Source organism: Pongo abelii, chromosome 2 (genome assembly GCF_028885655.2).
Source record: "Pongo abelii isolate AG06213 chromosome 2, NHGRI_mPonAbe1-v2.0_pri, whole genome shotgun sequence".
Taxonomy (NCBI): domain Eukaryota; kingdom Metazoa; phylum Chordata; class Mammalia; order Primates; family Hominidae; genus Pongo; species Pongo abelii.
The window spans coordinates 206,973,267-206,997,077 of record NC_085928.1 but is presented as its reverse complement, the minus strand read 5'-3'; the positions used below and the strand labels follow the sequence as shown (position 1 = coordinate 206,997,077).

At 45.1% G+C, this 23,811-nt stretch overlaps 1 protein-coding gene across 2 annotated transcripts; it reads left to right on the top strand.

The window, feature by feature from the left end:
- Nucleotides 1-11,493: 11,493 nt before the first annotated feature.
- SMCO1 (single-pass membrane protein with coiled-coil domains 1) lies at nt 11,494-21,003 on the top strand. Of its 2 annotated transcripts, none has more exons than XM_002814455.4 (3): nt 11,494-11,680; nt 18,175-18,324; nt 19,512-21,003. In XM_002814455.4, exons 1-3 carry the CDS (start codon nt 11,631-11,633, stop codon nt 19,954-19,956), a joined length of 645 nt encoding a protein of 214 aa, XP_002814501.3. In that variant the 5' UTR covers nt 11,494-11,630; the 3' UTR covers nt 19,957-21,003. The 2 variants fall into 2 exon arrangements, with proteins under 2 accessions (XP_002814501.3, XP_002814500.4); XM_002814454.6 differs by having other exon boundaries at nt 11,494-11,736.
- The last annotated feature ends 2,808 nt before the right edge of the window (nt 21,004-23,811 follow it).

Genomic DNA, 23,811 nt, shown 5'->3' with positions numbered 1-23,811 from the left:
GGCTAATTTTGGTATTTTTTTAGTAGAGACAGGACTTCACCATGTTGGCCAGATGGTCTTGACTTCCTGACCTCGTGATCCGCCTGCCTCGGCCTCCCAAAGTGCTGGGATTACAGGCATGAGCCACCGCGCCCGGCCCTCTTAGCTGTTTTTTTTTTTTTCAGTCCTGCTTTCACATCGAAGGGCAGAGCCTACAAAATATTGTATATTTCAAAAGACAAAAAGAAGCAGCAGTGATATCTTGTTTTCTAATTCATAGACGAGTTTAGTGTGCTTGTGGTACCTTGGGCTTTGAAAGCCTTTGTGGGATACCAATCCCTAGACATTATCTTCACTCCAGCTTTAGTCCTTCCGAGCACTCTCAGGAGTGGGACCATTGCTATCTCTGGAAGAAATGCTGAGCATATTTATTATTATTATTATTATTATTATTATTATTTTTGGATACAGAGTCTCGCTCTGTCGCCCAGGCTGGAGTGCAGTGGCAGATCTCGGCTCACTGCAACCTCCGTCTCCTGAGTTTAGGCGATTCTCCTGCCTCAGCCTCCCGAGGTAGCTGGGACTACAGGCACGCGCCACCACGCCCGGCTAATTTTTATATTTTTGGTAGAAACAGGGTTTCACCATGTTGACCAGGCTGGTCTTGAACTCCCGACCTCAGGTAATCTGCCCGCCTTGGCCTCCCAAAGTGCTGAGATTACAGGGGTGAGCCACGGTGCCTAGCCGCATATTTTGATTTTTAAAGCAATTATTTCTTCTCTTCTTGCTGGTGGGTGGGGCACCTTGGGTAAGTAGTGTTATACTTTGGTCTAAGTATTTGAGTTAAACTGCTTTTTTGCTAAAATGAATGGGCTGGTTTTTAGCAGGTTTATTTTTCCTGCTGTTGTTACTAATGGCATTAACTTTTAGAGTCGGAACTGGTAAGATTGATTTTTTAAAATGTCCCAGAGATATGGCTTCTGACTGACCTAGAGATTTGTCATAATTTAACTTTTTTCTCCTGCCCTTTTTCTTCAGTAAATCCAACAATAACCCAGGTGTGGTGGCTCATGTCTGTAATCCCAACACTTTGGGAGGCCAAGGCGGGTGAATCACTTGAGCCCAGGAATTGGAGACCAGCCAGGACAACATAGTAAGATGGCTGTCTCTACATAAAAATTAAAACAAAAAAAAAATTAGCCGGGCATGGTGGTGCATGCCTGTAGTCCCAGCTACTTGGGAGGCTAAGGAAGGAGAATCACTTGAGCCCACGAGGTCGAGGCTGCAGTATGCCATGATCATGCCACTGCACTCCAGCCTGGGCAGCAGAGTGAGACCCTGTTTCTAAAAAAGAAAATGTTGGCTGGGCGCAGTGGCTCACGCCTGTAATCCCAGCACTTTGGGAGTCTGAAGACCAGCCTGGGCAACATGGTGAAACCTCATCTGTACAGAAAAAATTCCTAATTCCATATAGGTTATTAACCCTAAATAAACGGAAGCAGGTGTTTTCTCTTGGACATACTGAAAATATTTAAAAGAAAGCTTAGATGGCAGCATGAGCATGAAGAACCAAGAAAGCATACTTGGAGTCAGTGTATTGTTAACTACCTTTCCTTTGCTTAATTCAAGTGCTTGAGTAAGAGCTATCAGCTCAGCTAATTGAGTGCTTGGAGGGAGAGACACACTTTCAATGACATCATTTAGAGTGACTACTGCGTATCCTGCCTTATGGATTCCTTGTTCTACAAAAGAGCTCCCATCTGTGAAGAGGGTCCAGTGCGGGTTCTCTAGCGGTTTCCCTGAGATCTTCCCTGGCTGCATAGGTCTGTATTAGGACTTGTTCACAGTCATGTTCAGGTTCCCTAGTTTCCTTGGGTAGGAAAGTGGCTGGATTTAGGCGAGAACAATTTTTTTTTTTTTTGAGACAGAGTCTCACTCTGTCGCCAGGCTGGAGTGCAGTTGGCACAATCTCAGCTCAATGCAACCTCCACCTCCTGGGTTCAACTGATTTTCCTGCCTCAGCCTCCCGAGTAGCTGGGACTACAGGCATGCACCACCATGCCCGGCTAATTTTTGTATTTTTAGTAGAGATGGGGTTTCACTATGTTGGCCAGGCTGATCTTGAACTCCTGACCTCATGATCCACCCACCTCAGCCTCCCAAAGTGCTGGGATTACAGGCGTGATGAGCCACGGCACAGGTTTTTAATTGGATGTTGGAACCCTCTTAACAGCAGGGCCTGATAGTTAAGGAGTCGACTATTTGTTAGCCAAAGGCTCCCCCTAGAGTACAGTAGTCCTGCCATGTTATGTGGGGTGTAAACATTTAAATCATTTCCCAGGGTTAATTTGGGGGCTTCTGGAACCAGTAGGGCCACTGAGGCAATGGCTCAAAGGCATGCTGGCCATCCTTTAGCCACCAAATCAAGTTCCCTACTTAGGTAACCCACTGGCTGTTGAGCTGATCCTCAAGCTTACGTTAAAACTCCCAGGGCCATTCCCTTCCTTTCTGATACATACAGATGGAAGGTCTTCCCTACGGGAAGGCTGAGAGCTAGTGCCTTAAGCAAGGCTCGTTTTAGCTGGTCAAAGGCCTTTTGAGCTTCAGGTTACCAGGTTAAAAGATGAGTTTTAGGCCGGGCGTGGTGGCTCACGCCTGTAATCCCAGCATTTTGGGAGGTCGAGGTGGGCAGATCACGGGGTCAGGAGATCAAGACAATCCTGTCCAACATGGTGAAACCCCGTCTCTACTAAAAATACAAAAATTAGCTGGGCGTGGCGTCGTGTGCCTGTAATCCCAGCTACTCAGAGGCTGAAGCAGGAGAATTGCTTGAACCCGGGAGGTAGAGGTTGCACCACTGCACTACAGCCTGGCGACAGAGCTAGACTCCGTCTAAAAAAATAAAATAAAATAAAGATGAGTTTTAGCTCCCTGAGCTTCTTTTATGAGGTTATAAAACAGGTGGACTATTTCACAATACCCAGGTATCCATAGTCTACAAAATCCTGTAATGCCCCCAAATCCTCTTAGTTGCTTGAGGGTTTTAGGGAGAAGGGAGGAAGAAATAGGCTGAATCATTTCTTCCCCTAATGCTCCAGTTCCCTTGGACAGCACTAAACCCAGGTACTTCACTGAGATTTTGCAAAGCTGGGCCTTGGGTTTTGAATCCTTATATCCTCTGTTGGCTAAGAAGTTAAGAAGAGCTTCAGTGCCTTCCTGAGGAGCTTCCTTAGTTGGGGCACAGAGCAGAGTATCATCAACGTATCATCATCCCATCCCATTTGAGGATGGGAACACTCAGAGACATCTTTTGACAGTGCCTGTCCAAACAGATGAGGCCTATCTCAAAATCCCTGAGGCAGCAACATCCATGTTAACTGGGTGGTCTGGCCAGTGGGATCTTTGAAGGCAAACAGGTATTGAGAGTCAGGATGTAACAGTATGTAGAAAAAGGCATCCTTTAAACCTAGGACTGTAAACCATTTAGTTCCCTCAGGTATTTGAGTTAACAGGGTAAAAGGATTAGGTACCATTGGATGGATTGGAACTACAGCTTCATTAATGAGGCAGAGGTCCTGAACTAGTCTCCATTCCCTGTTGAGTTTTTGCGCTCCTAATATTGGGGCGTTGCAGGGGCTATTACAGGGTTTGAGGAGGTCCTGCATCTTTAGGTTATCGACAATGGCTGCTAGCCCTTTCCTAGCCTCTGGATTTAGGGGATATAGTCTCTGATTAGGAAAAAAAATGAGATCCTGACTAGGCATGGTGGCTCACGCCTGTAATCCCAGCACTTTGGGAGGCCAAGACAGGTGGATCACCTGAGGTCAGAAGCTCCAGACTGGCCTGGCCAACATGGTGAAACCCCGTCTCTACTAAAAATACAAAAATTAGCCAGGCATGGTGGCACATGCCTATAATCCCAGCTACTCAGGAGGCTGAGGCAGGAGAATCGCTTGAACTCAGGAGGCGGAGGTTGTGGGGAGCTGAGATCACCCCACTGCAGTCCAGCCTGGGCGAGAAAGCAAGACTCTGTCTCAAAAAGAAAGAAAAGAAAAGAAAAGAGAAAAGAAAATAAGTGGGATCCTTAAGATGAATCTGGACTGGCCTAGAGGTTATAGCTCAACCTCTTCTTTGTTGAGTAGCCCACATTTCTGGATTAATGTTAGCTTCCATCAGGGGGAGACAAAGAGTTTGTCCTGGGGCTGTAAGGATGCTGGCCCCCCTGCGAGCTAGAATATCTCTACCTAATAAAGGAGTGGGACTTTCAGGCATGATTAAAAAGGCATGTGTAAATAATAGGTCCCCTCCATCTGCAGCTAAGGGGTTAAGAAAAATATTGGATTAGAGTTTTTCCTGAGACACCCCTTACAGTTGTGCTATGGGAAGAGGGGAGGCCTGGATTAGAGAGAAGAGAGAGTCTGGCTCCAGTATCCGGAAGGAGATCTACCTTCCTTCCTTCAATTTCTAGAATCACCTGGAGCTCCTGTGCTGTAATGGCAGTTTGAGCTGCTGGAGCAGGGGGTTGAGCCCTGGGACTCATCAGTCCTGCTGGACCATCAGTGAGACTGGGTCTGAACCTAGTGACCTCCATCTCTGGGAATAGTTCAATCTCCAGTGGTCTCCATGACAGACTGGACAGGGTTGAGCTGGCTTCTTCTTGCTGTTTGGGCATTCCTTCTTAAAATGCTTTGACTTGCCACATCAATAACAGCTAGTGGACGCACCTTGGGGATCCTGGACTTTGCAAGCTTGCAATGCTGCCACTAGAGCCTCTGTCCTTCTCTTGTGCTTCCTCTCTTTTTCTTGGGCCTCCTCCTGATCCCTATTATCAAAGACCAAAGTGACTATTCTCAGGAGGTTTTCTCGGGTGCTATTTGGTTCTATAGATTGCTTCTGTAGTTTCCTTCTAATATCTGGAGATGCCTGTGTGATAAACTTGTCCTTCAGGATGAGCTGTCCCTCAGCTAAATCAGAGGATAAAGAGGTATGTTTTGTTAGTGTCTCTCTCAGCCTTTCCATAAAGGCTGTGGGATTCTCATCTGGTTTTTGGTCTATTTTAGATAGTTTAGAGTAATTAAGAGGTTTGGCTCTGGTTTTTTTAGGCCTCTAATATGCACATTAAAAGTGCTTCATTTTCCATTCATCTACTGAGCTGTTGTAGTTCCCATGAGGGTTGTCTACCAGAACTGTTTCTCTTCCTAGTGGGAACGGAGTTTCCATTTTTAGTTCACCTTCCCTATTTCCTTTTTCTTTCTTTGGTCTGCTATAGGAGACATGTTGCTTATCTCTGTAGGGTCCAACCCTACGGGGCTTAGCAGGTATTCTCCCCATGTACAGAGATGAAAGATGGTAAGAAATAAAGACACAAGACAAAGAGATAAAGAGAAAACACCTGGGCCCGGGGGACCACTACCGCCAAGACGCGAAGACCCGTAGTGGCCCCAAATGGTTGGGCATGCTGATATTTATTGCATACAAGACAAGGGAGCAGGGTAAGGAGGGTGAGTCGTCCAAGTGATTGATAAGGTCAAGTAAGTTACTTGATCATGGGACAGGGGGCCCCTTCCCTTTTAGGTAGCCGAAGCAGAGAGAGAAGGCAGCATACATCAGTGTTTTCTTCTATGCACTTATAAGAAAGATCAAAGACTTTAAGACTTTTACTGTTTCTTCTACCACTATCTACTACAAACTTCAAAGAGGAACCCGGAGTACGGGAGGAACATGAAAGTGGACAAGGAGCATGACTATTGAAGCACAGCACCACAGGGAGGGGTTTAGGCCTCTGTATGACTGCAGGCAGGCCTGGATAATATCCAGCCTCCCACAAGAAGCTGGTGGAGCAGAGTGTTCCCTGACTCCTCCAAGGAAAGGGAGACTCCCTTTTGCAGTCTGCTAAGTAATGGGTGCCTTCCCAGGCACTGGCATTACTGCTTGACCAAGGACCCCTCAAGTGGCCCTTATGCAGGCATTGACAAGAGGGCTCACCTCGTGCCTTCTAGGTCACTTCTCACAATGTCCCTTCAGCACCTGACCCTATACCTGCCAGTTATTCCTTGGTTATATTAGTAATACAACAAAGAGTAATATTAAAAGCTAATGATTAATAATGTTTATACTAATTATTGATAATGTCCATGATCATCTCTATATCTAATTTGTATTATAACTATTCTTATTCTAACTATTTTCTTTATTATACTGAAACAGTTTGTGCCTTCAGTCTCTTGCCTCAGCACCTAGGTAATCCTTCACCCACACATCTCCGTATTTTTCTGCTGCCTGAAGAACTGCCTGCTTTTCAGCTGCAGTGAGAGTCTGACTTAGGAGCAACACGTGAGGTCAAACACCTGAGTTAAATTTTGGAAAGTTTCTATATATCTATCAGGGTTGTCAGAAAATCGCCCTGTCTCCCTTTATTTGCTTAAGATCCTGTAATGAGAAGGGAACATGAACCTTCATAGCACCATTTCCATCAGGCATTTCCTGCAGAGGTAAGAGTGAAGCGGGCAAAGTGGGTAATATTGAAGATGGTGGAGCTGGTGGAGCTGATGGCATGATTGGAGGGGGTTCTGGATGAGGGGGACTAGAAGGGTTGGGACATTCAATAGCTGTCTCAGATTGCTCCTATGGGCTTGCCTGCCATGGCTGCTAAAAGAACTGAGTCCATTGTACAAAACTTGTGAAGATCTGGGTTGTCTCACAGGGCAAAGAAAGCCTGTACATAGGAGACCTCAGACCATTTGCACTTCTGTCTGCAGAAAAGATCTAATTGTTGGATAATATTAAAAGCAAGGCTCCCTCCAGCGGGTTTGTCTGTCCCCAGGATGGTAAGAAGGCCATACCCTTGTGCAATAGAACATGAGGTGCTTTTTCTTCAAAGTCTCAGGGTTGAAGGAATCCCAGCGCTTTAGAATGCACTCTAGAGGAATGCAGGTCGTAGATGGTCTGTTTCCCATCTAGAAAGAGAAGTGAGAAAAAGCCATCCATTTAGTCTCGTTCCTTTCAGTGTGTGACCCAGGGTGGAGAAGAAGACAGTGGGAGCGTCCCCCCCACCCCGACTGTTTTCCCTCCTTGGTTCCTGGGTCCTGCCACCTTGTTAAATGTACCGCCCATGGTTGTAGGGGTGACTCTCCAAGCCATGGAACCAGAGAAACTAGAAGATGGGATTAGTCATGCATACCCATGCTATCCTAGTTCTCTGTGTGTGGTTCCCATTTTATTTCCTAGGCTTGTGTGATCTATGTGCCTCCCTGAAAAATGGATCTCGGGAAAAACTATGTAAAAGGCAAGGCTCCTTTAACAGAGGGAATGTGCTGGATTGGCTGCTATTATGGCCCACACTAAAGCATTTACCCTTAGAAAATGGTTCAGGTTAACTTCCAGACTTAAAATCCCCTTACTAATTAAGTACTGTTTTAATCAGAGACAGAATAGGTGCCTTAAAGGGACTTAAGGACCTAATGGCAATTTTCCTGCTGATGGGACAGTATCAGGACTAAAATTTGGCTGCAGAGGACATTTTACTCCTAATTGTTGGAACAGAATTTTCCCATTCACAGAAGCAGCATAAAGAAAGCTGCAAAATGGAAAAATTGGGAAGCTGCAGTGGACCAACAATGTGTCTTACGGAGGGGATATCTATTTCCACGAGGTGGAGCTGTTGGCTTAGAAATACCATGTGCTCACGCGAGGAATCGTAGTGAGTGACCTCACTGTGTGGGAAAGGGGAGGCCCTCTGTTCCTAAAAGATCGCAAGATCCTGAACTACATCCATGGTTACTACAGCATTTCCTGATCTTCCCTAACAGGATTACTTCCCTGGGCTGTAAAAATTCCCTAACATTTGACACACAGAGAAAATAAGAGACATAGTGATCGCAGATAGAAAAAGAAGGGAAATTTTGCAACAGGCTAGCTGGGGACCCTTTACCAACACCTGGGCAGGCTATTGGAGGCTGAGTCCAGTCCAGAAGCATTTGAATAACACAAGGGCGTGCACTGGCCAGAAATTCTCAATTGCTTCAGAACTTTTCCTGGCCTCACAGGATGGTGAGGTTTCCTCGTTGAAAGGAAGCTGGTTTGAAGCATGGCCAACGTGCCCAGTGACCCATGGGTATTGGGGGGGTCTCCATGTTCTCCCCAGTAAGCCTGACATCCAAGTCTCTACGAATGGCAGCCACACTAACCGTGTCTTTAACTGGCTGATGGATGCTTGTTATTGATTTGATTAGATTTTAAAATGGAGGCCCAAAGCCTTGGAATGAAAGGACAGATTTTGAGTCCGCTCCTCTATTCACTGCTCCACTGAATGTTGTACCTTGGGATTCCAGATGAGCCCCCAGAAATGATATGGCTCCATTGTCTAGGGAAACACCCAGGGTCCTTTGTCTTGTGCCAGGGTCCTTTGTCTCCAGCACTTTGGGAGGCTGAGGCAGGTGGATCACTTGAGGTCAGGAGTTAGAGACCAGCCTGTCCAACATGGCAAAACCCCGTCTCTACTAAAAATACAAAAACTAGCTGAGCGTGGTGATATGGCTCCATTGTCTGGGGAAACACCCAGGGTCCTTCGTCACATGCCGAGAAAATTAGCAACATAGACACACGTAGAGTGGATTAAGGAGTGGAAAGTTTAGTAGGCAAGAAGGAAGAGAATAGCTCCCCTGTACAAAGGGAGGAGGGTTCCAAATGGAACCAAATGCAGAAAGCAGTTGGTTATGTCAGGAGGCTTGAGGAGGTGGCGTCTGATTTGCATAGAGCCCAAGGGATTGGTTTGACCAGGTGTGGCATTCACGTAGCCCACAAAAAAACTGGCCCTCCCACCCTAACCTTTTATTATGCAAATGCAGCTACCTGGCTGGTTGCCATGATACCTGTACATGTTGCTTCTACCTGGCTGGCTGCCATATCTGCACATGTGGCAACAAAGAAAAAGTGGCAGGAACTGCCATATTGGGTGAACCTGGCTCTTAGCCACCACCATTTACGTATGTAAGCCTGTGACTTGCAAATCAATGCTTGCAGGTCTGGTTTTTCCAGCTACTTTCTGTTAGAAAAGAAATGTTTGCGGGGGCTGCTTTTTTATTAAAAGAAAAAGCATTACTGAGGACTCTTTTACCCTCTTTTACCCTTTCTAGCTGACTAAAATAATTTTTTAATAACTCGTGTAATAGTGGTTGTACACACCTGGAATCCCAGCTACTAGTGGGGCTGAGGCAGGAGACCAACTTGAACCTGGGAGGCGGAGGTTGCAGTAAGCCCAGATCATGCCACTGCACTCCAGCCTGGGCAACAGAGTGAGAGTCCATCTCAAGAAAATAAAATAAATAGAATACAGATGAACAGGCAGTTTTAGAGATTCATAGGGGAAGGCATGGGGGGGTGCTGTTAGATATGTATAGAGCAAGGTATAGGGGATTCTGTTAGAGATGCATAGAGGAAGGTATGGGGGAGGGTGCTGTAGAGCTTCCACACCCTCTCTGCAGCACCATCCCACCAGCGCTTCCTTATATTCAGCAACCTAGAAGCTCATCAAACCTCATTGTCCAAGAGTTTTTATGGAACTTAATCTCCAGCTTACTCATTTCATTTCCTAGAGGTTGGTGGTTGGGGCTGAAAGTTCCAACCTATAATCACTAGGTCTTTCTAGTGACCAGCCCCATCTGGAGGCTATTCTAGTTGCACCACCCTAAATCACCTCATTAGCATAAACTCACATGTGATCGAAAGGGGCTCATTATGAATAAAAAAAGACACTCCTATCACTCAGGAAATTCCAAGTGTTTTAGGAGCTTTGTGACTGAAATGGAGACAAAGACCAAATATATTTCATATTATACTACAATATCACTGCTAGATTAGATTAATCTTTTTTTTTTTTTTTTTTTTGAGACGGAGTCTCGCTCTGTCGCCCAGGCTGGAGTGCAGCGGCGCAATCGCTATCTCTGCTCACTGCAACCTCCACCTCCCTTGTTCGAGTGATTCTCCTATCTCAGACTCCCAAGTAGCTGGGACTACAGGTGTGTACCACCACGCCCAGCTAATTTTTGTATTTTTAGTAGAGATGGGTTTTCGCCATGTTGGCCAGGCTGGTCTCGAATTCCTGACCTCAAGTGATCCACCCACCTCGGCCTCCCAAAGTGTTGGGATTACAGGTGTGAGCCACTGCACCTGAGCCTAGATTAATCTTCTAGAACCACAGCTCACATCTGTCCAAACTCCTTACCAAGCTAGCTAAAAGCATCCCCTCTCTTATAAGCCTTATGTGCTGTCTCCCTGCTAGTATGTTCCTTAAGGACAAGGATTTCGCCTTACTTATCACTATATTACCAGTGCCTGGAATAGTGCTGCTCATCCATTCGTAGGTTTTATCCATTCAATTAATATCTATGATGTTCAGTAAATATTGAATAAGTGAATAAAGTATTCAATGAAAGAACAAATACGTGACATGGCTCTTACCAGTTTAAATGGTGTGGTTATTTTCTTTTTCTTATATGAATCTTTTGCTCAAAACATACCTACTCATTGTTTCCTGAACACATCATTTACTTTGCCACCTCTGTGATTTTGCTCACACAATTTCTCCAGTTTGTAACACCCTTAACACTCTTCTCTGATAATCAAAGACCTTGACCTTTAAGGCCAAGCCAAGCACCACCTTCAGGGTGAGTATTTCCCCAAGGACCCAAGATTTCAGTGACTTAGTCTCTCAACTTCTATTATTTTTATGGTCTCTATCTACTTAGCACATATCCCATATACATTTTCTATTTAAGGGTATATTCTTTCTTCCCAATTAGATTTTAAATCTCATGAAAACAGGAGTCCTATTTTATTTCCACATTTATATTCAATTCCTAATCTAATATATATATGTGTGTATATATATATATCTTCTCTTGCCCGGGCTGGAGTGCGTGGCATGATCATAGCTCACTGCAGCTTCAAACTCCTGGGCTCAAGCAGTCCTCCCACTTCAGCCTCTTCAGTAGCTGGGACTACAGGCGTGCACACCGCTCCTGGCTAATTTTTATATTTTTTGTGGAGACAGAGTCTTGCTCTGTGGCCCAGGCTGGTCTTGAATTCCTGGGCTCAAGCAGTCCTCCCACCTTGGGATTACAGGAGTGAGCCACCATGCCCAGCCATAACAAGTATTTAGTAGTTTCTAATGATGGTTAGGTTTTTGCTTCGATATCATCATCATAAAAGATCTGGGGCACTCTTTAAACCTAATTTAGGTTGTCATTGAATAATGAAGCTGTTAAAATATGACAGTGACATTTTCATCAAACTTAATCCTATATGTTACGTTAATGTATCTGCATATACATTTACCATCATGTACAGAGTCATTAATTATACATGGTTGTTGCTGTATGTTGATGTACTATGGTTCAGTTTTGAAAGGCAAATGTTACAGTGCATTCCAGGACACCTGTGTCCACACGATCAGTTCTTTGAAACTATATTTGGATCTGCAAGCTATTAAAAGCTTCTTGTACTGAGTGACCTTTCAGGCAGAATGTAGACTGAGTGCTCCTGCTACTGCTGCCTGTTGCTGAGAGGAAGACAGCAGAAAATTCTGGATTCAAACATTTATTGCTTTTTTTGTTTTGCTTTGTTTTTGTTTTCTTTCCTTTTGCCTTCAGAAGATGAACAATGAAACCACAACCCTGATATCCTTGAAGGAGGCCATGAAAAGGTTGCTGAGGGCTATAGGGAGGGAGCAAGCATGGGTCTGCTCTTCTGGGAAGATGGGTAAGAATGAAGAATGGAAATAAAGAACCGCAGACGTGCTCATTAGAATTCTGTTTCCAGGCCGGGCGCGGTGGCTCACGCCTGTGATCCCAGCACACTGGGAGGCCGAGGCGGGCGGATCACGAGGTCAAGAGATCGAGACCATCCTTGCCAACGTGGTGAAACCCCGCCTCTACTAAAAATACAAAAATTAGCCAGGCATGGTGGCGGGTGCCTGTAGTCCCAGCTACTTGGGAGGCTGAGGCAGGAGAATCACTTGAACCCGGGAGGTGGAGGTTGCAGTGAGCCGAGATCATGCCACTGCACTCCACCCTGGCAACAGAGCAAGACTCCGTCCAAAAAAGAATTCCGTCTCTGTTACAGTGGTTTAAGTCTTCCAGGCCCAAACCTATGTAAATTAACAATAAAGAAAAGTCTGCTCCCAGGTGCTGTAACTCCATTGAATGTATGCATATGCTAAATCCTAGATTTACAAAAATAAGTAAAGTGTGGTTTCTGCCCTCAAGGGCCTTTCCTCACAGCCTGTAGGAAAGAGAAAAGTTTGAAAAACATTTACAATTTAATGTGACTGAGCTTACAATGGTGATGTTCCTAAAGGTCTATGCGAACATGAAGGGAGGATCAACCAATTTTGCCTTTGACACTAGAAAAAGGAATTCTTCATATACGGTCATTTAAGCTGGATCTTAAAGTGCAAGTAGGAGCTTATGAGGGAGAAAAATATGGGAAGGCATTCTAGGCTGAGGAAACAGTGCATATAAGCCATATGTAAGCTTGGAACCACATAATGTATTCAAGCAGCAACTAGATGTCTCGTGTAATTGGTGACTAGGATGGGTGAGGGGACTGGTGGAAGACAGGAGCAAAGGGTGAAGGCCCTTGACTTTCCTGCCGAGGAGATCCAGTTTGCCTCTGAGTATATCACTGGGCAAGCCAGGATGACACAAACCATTTGCAATCAGTTGAGTTACAGAATCAGAATTGTGTTTTAGAAGAATTTGTCTGGAGGATGGATGGGAAATGGAAACCGGGGGTCCAGTTAGGCTACGGTAATCTTGGGTCCTGGTGAAAGATGCTGAGAAACTCATTTAGTGGCGATGGAGAGGCAGGAATGCGTCAGAGAGACATAAATCAGGGGAAGAAAAAAGTTGAGAATTATTCCGAGATTTCTAGTTCAAGCAGTTGATTGGATGGTGAGGTCATTAACGAAACTAGGGAACTGTACTAAAACAAAACAAAACAAAACAGCCTGCACTCAGATTTGCATGTTGGTTGAGATTTATTTGGAAAGGCCCAGGACTGTCCTTTGGTGAGAGGATTCCAAAGAACTGCTGCAACTGTAAATTTTTATACTGATTGACAAGCTAGACTTCTTCCCTAAGTTTCAAACTACAGATGACTTAAAAGCAATATAGTCTTAAAGGTTTAAAAGTTAATACAAATAGTATGCCAAATGACTTTTTTTTTTTTTTTTTTGAGACAGAGTCTCACTCTGTCACCAGGCTGGAGTGCAGTGGCGCGATCTCAGCTCACTGCAACCTCTGCCTCCCAGGTTCAAGTGATTCTCCTGCCTCAGCCTCCTGAGTAACTGGGACTACAGGTGTGCATCACCACACCCAGCTAATTTTTGTATTTTTAGTAAAGAAGGGGTTTTACCATGTTGGCCAGTCTGGTCTCGATCTCTTGACCTCATGATCCACCCGCCTTGGCCTCCCAAATGGCTGGGATTACAGGCGTGAGCCACTGCACCCGGCCAACTTTTTTTTTTTTTTTTTTTTTTTTGACACAGGGTCTTGCTGTGTTGCTCAAGCTAAGTGCAGTGGCATGATCACAGCTCACTGCAGCTTTGACCTCCTGGGCTGAAGCAATTCTCATACCTCAGCTTCCCCAGTAGCTGGGACCACAAGTGTGCACACCACCACACTAGGCTAATATTTTATTTTTTGTAGAGATGAGGTCTCACTATGTTGCCCAAGCTGGTCTCAAACTCCTGGACTCAAGTGATCCACCCACCTTGGCCTCCCAAAATGCTGGGATTACAGGTGTGAGCCACTGCACCCAGCTCAAATCCCATGGTTTTGACTTGTAGACAGAAATTACAGGCATATCAGGTCACACAGGCTTCTATTCCTACAAAATGAACATTTCATATTGAGTCTTATCTATGTGTAAAGCAGTGACAACATTTCTTCATAGTAATTTCTGAAGATGGGGGAGGTATTAGTAGGTTAAGCTTAGGAGAGTTGAGTTTGACATCTCCATCTTTGTGGAGATGCACAAAACATAATGAAAATACATCTCTAGGCCGGATGCGGTGGCTCACGCCTGTAATCCCAGAACTTTGGGAGGCCGAGGTGGGCGGATCACCTGAGGTCAGGAGTTCGAGACCAGCCTGGCCAACATGGCGAAACCCCATCTCTACTAAAAATACAAAAATTAGCCAGATGTGGTGGTACCTGTAATCCCAGCTACTCAGGAGACTGAGGCAGGAGAATCGCTTGAACCCGGGAGACAGAGGTTGCAGTGAGCCAGGATTGTGCCACTGCACTCCACCCTGGCGACACAGCAAGACTCCATCTCAAAAAAAAAAAAAAAAAAAAGAAAAAAAAAGAAAGGAAATACAGGTTTAAAGCATAGGAGACATGTAGTACCTGAAGGTGAATTACCCTAGGGAGAAATTCAGGACCAAGAATAAAACATGATCAAGCATAGAATGCTGGGCAATCACAAAGGTATTCAGGTCACTGGGGATATGGAAGCTCAGAGAAGTAGCATGTGTGTTGACGCATCACTTCCCTCATAACAACAATCTAGGTGGCTCAGGCAGGTTTCCCTCATAACCACAATCTACTTGGCTCAGGCAACTTTCCCTCATCAAGACAATCTAGGTGGCTCAGGCAAGTTTCCCTCATAATGACAATCTAGGTGCTCAGGCAAGTTTCTGTCATGATGACAATCTAAGTGGCTCAGGCAAGTTTCCCTCATAACAAAAATCTACTTGCCTCAGGCCAGTTTCCCTCAAAGACAATCTAGGTGGCCCAGTCAAGTTTCCCTAATAACAACAATCTACTCGGCTCCAGCAAGTTTCCCTCATAAAGACAATCTAGGTGGCTCAGGCAAGTTTCCCTCATAATGACAATCTAGGTGGCCCAAGCAAGTTTCCCTCATAACGACAATTTAAGTGGCCCAGGCAAGTTTCCCTCATAACGACAATCTAGGTGGCCCAAGCAAGTTTCCCTCATAACGACAATCTAGGTGGCCCAGGCAAGTTTCCCTCATAACGACAATCTAGGTGGCCCAGGCAAGTTTCCCTCATAACAACAAACTACTTGGCCCAAGCAAGTTTCCCTCATAACGACAATCTAGGTGGCCCAGGCAAGTTTCCCTCATAACAACAATCTAGGTGGCCCAGGCAAGTTTCCCTCATAACGACAAACTACTTGGCCCAAGCAAGTTTCCCTCATAACGACAATCTAGGTGGCCCAGGCAAGTTTCCCTCATAACGACAATCTAGGTGGCCCAGGCAAGTTTCCCTCATAACGACAAACTACTTGGCCCAGGCAAGTTTCCCTCATAACGACAATCTAGGTGGCCCAGGCAAGTTTCCCTCATAACGACAATCTAGGTGGCCCAGGCAAGTTTCCCTCATAACGACAAACTACTTGGCCCAGGCAAGTTTCCCTCATAACGACAATCTAGGTGGCCCAGGCAAGTTTCCCTCATAACGACAATCTAGGTGGCCCAGGCAAGTTTCCCTCATAACGACAAACTACTTGGCCCAGGCAAGTTTCCCTCATAACGACAATGTAGGTGGCCCAGGCAAGTTTCCCTCATAACGACAATGTAGGTGGCCCAGGCAAGTTTCCCTCATAACGACAAACTACTTGGCCCAGGCAAGTTTCCCTCATAACGACAATCTAGGTGGCCCAGGCAAGTTTCCCTCATAACGACAATCTAGGTGGCCCAGGCAAGTTTCCCTCATAACGACAATCTAGGTGGCCCAGGCAAGTTTCCCTCATAACGACAAACTACTTGGCCCAGGCAAGTTTCCCTCATAACGACAATCTAGGTGGCCCAGGCAAGTTTCCCTCATAACGACAATCTAGGTGGCCCAGGCAAGTTTCCCTCATAACGACAATCTAGGTGGCCCAGGCAAGTTTCCCTCATAACGACAATCCAGGTGGCCCAAGCAAGTTTCCCTCATAACGACAATCTAGGTGGCCCAGGCAAGTTTCCCTCATAACGACAATCTAGGTGACCCAGGCAAGTTTCCCTCATAACGACAAACTACTTGGCCCAGGCAAGTTTCCCTCATAACGACAATCTAGGTGGCCCAGGCAAGTTTCCCTCATAACGACAATCTAGGTGGCCCAGGCAAGTTTCCCTCATAACGACAATCTAGGTGGCCCAGGCAAGTTTCCCTCATAACGACAATCTAGGTGGCCCAGGCAAGTTTCCCTCATAACGACAAACTACTTGGCCCAGGCAAGTTTCCCTCATAACGACAATGTAGGTGGCCCAGGCAAGTTTCCCTCATAACGACAATCTAGGTGGCCCAGGCAAGTTTCCCTCATAATGACAATGTACTTGGCTCAGGCAATTTTCCTTCAAAGACAATCTAGGTGGCCCAGGCAAGTTTCCCTTATAAGGACAATCTAGGTGGCCCAGGCACATTTCCCTCAGAACAACAATCTAGGTGGCCCAGGCAAGTTTCCCTCATAATGACAATCTAGGTGGCTCAGCCAAGTGAATTGTGTTGCTGCAGTCTTTGTGGTTAATTAAACATAATTCTGGTGCCACAGCAGCCTCTGATGATCATGGCTGTTCATAGCTACTCAAATCCCCATTTTGGGTTACAGAACTCAGCATTTCATTCGCATCAAAGATGTCAATCATACAGGGAAACTTTTATTACTGTGCAAGAACTTTGCTGGGTATTGGGGGACAGGCATAAAGGTATCTAAGAAATAGTCTCTGATTCCTTCCCTCCAAGAACGTAGTTTAGTTCATGAAAGGCTAACCCTAGTAGTAAAGCAGGAGGTGGGAGATAGGTTCACAGAGGCAGTGCTTGTAAGCAAGAAGCAGGAGAGCAAGGAGACCACCAGGTAGATGGGGATTCAAAGAGGCAGTGGATTTGAGCTGATTCTGGAAGAAAGGATAAGAGTTGGACAATTAGAATCGGGTAGAAAATAGGGTATAAGCCATATGTAAGCTTGGAACCACATAATGTATTCAAGCAGCAACTAGATGTCTCATGTAATTGGTGACTAGGATGGGTGAGGGGACTGGCGGAAGACAGGAGCAAAGGGTGAAGGCCCTTGACTTTCCTGCTGAGGAGATCCAGATTATATACTGGTCTCAGCACTAGCTAACTTTATGACATTAGGTCTCAATCCTCTTGAGACTCAATTTCTTTAACAGTAAAATAGTAAAAATGACTGCTTTACTTTTTATGGTTGCTGTGAACACCAAAGTAATGCTTACATAAAATATTCTCTAAAGTGTAAGGTATAGCCTGGGCATGGTGGCTTATGCCTGTAATCCCAGTACTTTGGGAGGCTAAGACAGGTGGATCACTGGAGCCCAGGTGTTGAAGACCAGCCAAACATAGCAATACCTGGTCTCTACAAAAAATATTTTTAAAAAATGAGCCAGGCTGGCCGGGCGCGGTGGCTCACTCCTGTAATCCCAGCACTTTGGGAGGCCGAGGCGGGTGGATCATGAGGTCAGGAGATCGAGACCATCCTGGCTAACACGATGAAACCCCGTCTCTATTAAAAATACAAAAAAAACCAAAATTAGCTGGGTGTCGTGGTGGGCATCTGTAGTCCTAGCTACTCGGGAGGCTAAGGCAGGAGAATGGCGTGAACCTGGGAGGCGGAGGTTGCAGTGAGCCGAGATCGTGCCACTGCACTCCAGCCTGGGCAACTGAGCAAGACTCCGTTTCAAAAAAAAAAAAAAAAAAAAATTAGCCAGGTATGGTGGCACACAACTGTAGTCCTAGCTACTTGGGAGGCTGAGGTGGGAAGATCACTTGAGTCTGGGAGGTAGTGATTGTGCCACTGCACTCCAGTTTGGGTGACAGAGTGAGACTCTGTATTAGAAAATAAATACATAAATAAATAAAGTATAAGGTATAATACTAAAACAAGACATGACAGGCAATTCAAATAATCAGACAATTCAAAAGTTTGCAATATATGGAATGAAAGGACAAGGATGATGGCTAGAGGGAACGGCAAATGGAACCATTTGTTGAAACTTTCAAATTCAAATAGCTACCCATTTTCCCTTCATAGTTTAAAGTAAAAGTAAAAAAAAAAAAAAGTTATCCAAATTTGGTAATGGTTGTTAATAATGTATTAGAGCCTCAGCTTAAATCAAAACCTTAGTTTTGTCCTGTAACCCAAACTAACCCTTGATTCTGTTATCCTACAGAGTAGACCACAAACTCCAAGCGTTAGAAACACAGTTCAAAGAACTAGACTTCACCAAGGATAACCTGATGCAGAAATTCGAACATCATAGTAAGGCCTTGGCAAGCCAAGCAGCCCAAGATGAGATGTGGACAGCAGTTCGGGCACTCAAGTGAGTATCAGTTGAGAAATCAGCGGGATTCTGTGGCTTTGTGAGAGCTTCCAGTGGTCATTGCAAAATTGAATTTCTTAGTATGTTTCCCACAATGGATTGTAAAGCAATTACATTTTCTTAGGTTCATTTATTTTTTAAAAAAAAGATTAATTTGGCTGGGCGCAGTGGCTCACACCTGTAATCCCAGCACTTAGGCCGAGGCGGGCAGATCATGAGGTCAGGAGATCGAGACCACCCTGGCTAACACAGTGAAACCCCGCCTCTACTGAAAATACAAAAAAAAAAAAAAAAAAAAAATTAGCTGGGCGTGGTGGCAGGCATCTGTAGTCCCAACTACTCGGGAGGCTGAGGCAGGAGAATGGCGTGAACCCGGGAGGCGGAGCTTGCAGTGAGCTGAGATCTCACCACTGCACTCCAGCCTGGGCGACAAAGCGAGACTCCGTCTCAAAGAAAAAAAAAAGATTAATTTGAGCATCTCTTTATATGCCAGGCACTATAGCACACATCTCATCACAGAGTCTCTTGCTTGCCAAAGCCTTATTTGCATTAATTTTTTTTTCTTTTTTTTTTTTTTTTGAGATGGAGTCTCACTCTGTCGCCCAGGCTGGAGTGCAGTGGGGCAATCTTGGCTCCCTGCAAGCTCCACCTCCTGGGTTCACGCCATTCTCCTGCCTCAGCCTCCCGAGTAGCTGGGATTACAGGTGCCTGCCACCATGCCCGGCTGATTTTTGTATTTTTAGGAGAGATGGGGTTTCACTATGTTGGCCAGGCTGGTCTCAAACTCCTGACTTCAGGTGGTCCACCCACCTCGGCCTCCCACAGTGCTGGGATTACAGGCGTGAGCCACCACGCCCAGCCTATCTGCATTAATTCTAAAGTAAGTACTGGCTGGGCATGATGGCTCACGCCTTTAATCCCAGCACTCTGGGAAGCCGAGGCGACAGGATCACTTGAGCTCAGGAGTTCGAGAACAGCCTGGGCAACAAAGCAAGACCCCATCTCTTTAAAAAAAAAAAAAAAGGTAAGTATTTGAATTTGAATTTAAATAGTAAAGTAAATATTTTGTAAATTACAACAGCTGGTTCTCCCAGTGGGTTCATATTGAGTTATCCTAAAAGAATTCATTTTCTGTTTCTATATAAAATATTTTTGACCGCTTAAGAAGCTCTCCATATTTTTTGTAGGCTCACTTCAATGGAATTGAATATTTTATACAGCTACGTCATTGAAGTACTTATTTGCTTGCATACTCGAGTGCTTGAGAAGCTGCCAGACCTGGTGAGAGGTCTTCCAACCGTAGCCTCTGTACTCAGACGAAAAGTTAAGAACAAGCGCATTAGAGTTGTATGGGAGTCCACTCTGCAGGAGTGTGGGCTGCAAGAAGGAGACATCACAGCACTTTGTACCTTCTTTATTGCACATGGTAACAAGGCAGAACACTATACTGCGAAAGTGAGGCAGATGTATATCAGGGATGTCACGTTCCTGATTACTAACATGGTAAAGAACCAGGCTCTGCAGGACAGTTTGCTGAGGGCTGTGCAGGTAATTGAGAAGGGGAAAGCAGTTAGGACCCCTGAAAAGCAAAAGTCATCCCTCAAAGAGTTGATACCATCCGTCAAAAACTAACCTGTTACCCTATGACCCAGTGATTCCACCTCCAGTAATTTATCTTGGAAACGGCAAAAAGTATGCACAATTTATTATAGTCTTATTTTTATAGCAAAGAGTGAGAGGATGTTAAATAAATTATGACAAATTGATACAATAGATACTTTCTTTGTAGCCATATAAAAGAATGAAGAAGCTGTTTGTGTAATGATATGAAGTGATCACCAAATGTATTGTTGTTTTCAAATGTTTATTTCCAATATACATTGCTAAGTGGAAAAAAGGTGAAAATCAAATATATATATATATGAATATACATATAACATGTATTAGTTTATATATCCATAAACTTCTTCTGCAGAGATACACAAGACAGTGATAACATTAGTTGTCAGGAAAGAAAGCTAAGAGGCTAGGAGTCAAAGATAAGAGGAAGTCTTTTCACTGTTAATCCATTTTTTACATTTTCAATTTTGAACCATGTGAATGTATTACCTATTTAAAAAATAAACAAGGCCAGACATGGTGGCTCATGCCTATAATCCAAGCACCTTAGGAGGCCAAGGTCGGAGGATCACTTGAGCTCAGGGGTTTGAGACCAGCCTGGGCAACATAGTGATAGCAATAGGAGGCAGGTAAATTCCTAGGCAGACAGGGAGGGGTCCCTGGTGAAACTCAACCTTCAAGCCAAGGACAGTCTAAAGCCTGAAAACCAAGCTATAAGTTCTGGATAAATCCATGAGCCAGACTGAGAGCTCTTATTCTCGTCTGGCACCCTCTCTCCTGATTGGTCCTTACCCTTCACCTATTTTATACATACCTACCCTTCCGCGATTGGTCCTCTACACTATCGTGCCTATTTCTGAATAGTGCTTTGTCAAGCATAGCCACAGACCAATCAGCATGCACATGCCCCATTTCTAGCCCACAAAAACCCATAGACTCAGGCTGGTGGCCAGCAATCCACCTTCAGGTCCCCTCTCACTGTCAAGAGCCTTTCTGTCACTCAATAAATTCTACTCTGCCTTACTCACTCTCCAGTGTCCATGTACCTCATTCTTCTCAGTCATGGGACAACAACTCAACTCATCAAATTCAGGAGAAAGAGCTGTAACAATAGTGAGACCTCATCTCTATTTTCATAAATTAAAACAAAAACACCTAAAATATACATCATGAGATCCTATAAATTGTATCTTAATGTGTATTTGTTCTCTAATGAAGTACCATAGTTATTTATACCAGAAAGGAGATTCTTACATCTTGACCATTTATTTATAATATTTATCGAATACCAAATGCCATGTACTAGGTGCTGTGGATAACAGAAACATTAAAAATGTGGATCCTGCCCTCGAGGTAAAGATTAAGTGCCGATGCTTTATTTGGGAGGTACAAATTCAGGACAGCCAGAGTGAAGAAAGCTGGAAGGAAGTTAGGTAGAGAAGGATGTGAAGTAATACATGGTGATGTGTTACCTTGCTGTCCCCTCCTTGAAAATGAGCCACAAGAGACGCAGCAGCTTTTTCAGCAGGCACACTCACTCAGTCTTACCTGTCTCCAGACACACTGGAGAAACCATCCTTGGAAGGAAGAAGAAAAGGGAATTTAAGTATTGTGCTTACTCAGTTCACTGGTTTCAATTGGCAAAAGTTACTCCATGGGGAGTGACCCCCCCCATACTCCCAGCATGCATTACCCAGGCTCTAGCAGCCTCTGAGAAGTCAGCTCCTGCATTGTTCAGAAGTGGCAGGAGAAGCCAGAGATTCTGGAAATGCGACTGGTGAGCCCCCAAAAGAGCAGGTGATTATGGGTACAGAAAGCAAACAAGGTGAAGGAAATCTGAGGAAGTACATGAAATATATCCATTACACAAGACATAAGCACCTGAAGATAGAAATCAAAATACAGGAGTTCAACAGTAAAACTGCAATAAAAATCAGTATCATTGGGCAATATATGACTGGGTGAGTTTAGAAAAGGGGCATTACTGGTGGTGGGGAGTGCATTAAATTGCACATAAAAGTGCACTCTGGAAGAAGTGAATTAATTTTTTTTTTTTTGAGATGGAGTCTTGCTCTGTCAACCCAGGCTGGAGTGCAGTGGTGCAATCTGGGCTCACTGCAACCTCTGCCTCCCAGGTTCAAGCAATTCTCCTGCCTCAGCCTCCCGACTAGCTGGGATTACAGGCATCTGCCACCACACCCAGCTAATTTTTGTATTTTTAGTAGAGACTGAGTTTCAACATGTTGGTCAGGCTGGTCTCGAACTCCTGACCTTGTGATTCACCCTCCTTGGCCTCCCAAAGTGCTGGGATTATAGGCATGAGCCACCGTGCCTGGTTGAACTGCATTAAATTGATGTTTGAAGTAGGCACAGCCACAAAGCAACCCATTTAGGATGAACCGAGAAAGCAATGTCATGAAAGCAAAACGTTTGGATGACAGAGAATAAATCATAGTTGCATGTTTAAAAGAATAATGGGAGATTTCACGGGAAAAGCAGGTTGTGGACATATTAGGAAGCCTGAAGGCTGGGTGCAGTGGCTCACGCCTGTAATCCCAGCACTTTGGAAGGCCAAGGTGGGTGGATCACCTGAGGTCAGGAGTTCGAGACCAGCATGGCCAACATGGTGAAACCCCATCTCTACTAAGAATACGAAGATTGGTATTACAATGCACGTGGTATTACAAGGCACTCGCCTGTAATTGCAGCTACTCCGGAGGCTGAGGCATGAGAATTGCTTGAACCCAGGAGGTGGAGGTTGCAGTGAGCTGAGATCACACCACTGCACTCCAACCTGGGCGACAGAATGAGGAGCCATCTCAAAAAAACAAACGAACGAACAAAAAACAAGCCTGAAATTCCAAGCTAAGGGACTAATACCGTAGACAACCAGATGACAGTCCCAGGTTTCTTTTTTTTTTTTTTTTTTGAGACAGGGTCTTGCTCTGTCATCCAGGCTGGGGTGCGGTGGTGCAATCACCGCTCACTGCAGCCTTGACCTCCTGGGCTCAAGTGATCCTCCCACCTCAGCCACCAGAGTAGATGAGAGTACAAGTGTGAGCCAGCACACCCAGTTAATTTTTTTATTTTTTGTAGAGACAGGGTCTGACTATGTTTCCTGGGCTGGACCTGAACTACTGGGCTCCAGTGATCTTCCCGCCTTGGCCTTCCAAAGTGCTGGGATTACAGGTGTGAGCTATCACAGACAATAACAGGCTTCTGAATCCACATTGAAATAAAAGTTCCCAAAGATTTCTACCAAGGACCCATGTCTCCCTGTTCTCAACCTGGAAACCACTCCCCTACCCAGCCTGAACGCTCTCAGCAGCCTCAAAACAACTTAAAGGCTGCTTTCACGCACAGTGATTTTCTTTTCTCTTCCTTCACACGGGTTGAATATTCCCTCAAAAAATGCAGGTCTGGAGCTGGCCATGGAGTTGTAAGCTCTAGACCCAGCTACTCCAGAGGTTGAGGCGAAAGAATCCCTGGAACCCTGGAGTTGTAGTCCAGCCTGGATAAAACAGTGAGACCCCAATTCTTTTATTTATTTATTTATTTGTATTTTTTGAGGTGGAATTTTGCTGTGTCCTCCAGGCTGGAGTGCAGTGGCACAATCTCCGCTCACTGCAGCCTCTGCCTCCCAGGTTTAGCGATTCTCCTGTCTCAGCCTCCTGAGTAGCTGGAATTGCAGGCGCTTGCCACAATGCCCAGCTAATTTTTGTATTTTTAGTAAGGACGGGGGTTTCGCCATGTTGGCCAGGCTGGTCTTGAACTCCTGGTCTCAAGTGATCCACCTGCCTCAGCCTCCCAAAGTGCTAAGAGTACAGGCGTGAGCCACCGTGCCTGGCTTTTTTTTTTAAACGAGTC

Coding starts and splice junctions, on each gene's coding strand:
- SMCO1 (XM_002814455.4), top strand. CDS start 11,631: ATGAACAATGAAACCACAACCCTGATATCCTTGAAGGAGGCCATGAAA. Junction 11,681..18,174: donor TTGAAGGAGGCCATGAAAAG/GTTGCTGAGGGC, acceptor GTTATCCTACAG/AGTAGACCACAAACTCCAAG. Junction 18,325..19,511: donor ACAGCAGTTCGGGCACTCAA/GTGAGTATCAGT, acceptor TATTTTTTGTAG/GCTCACTTCAATGGAATTGA.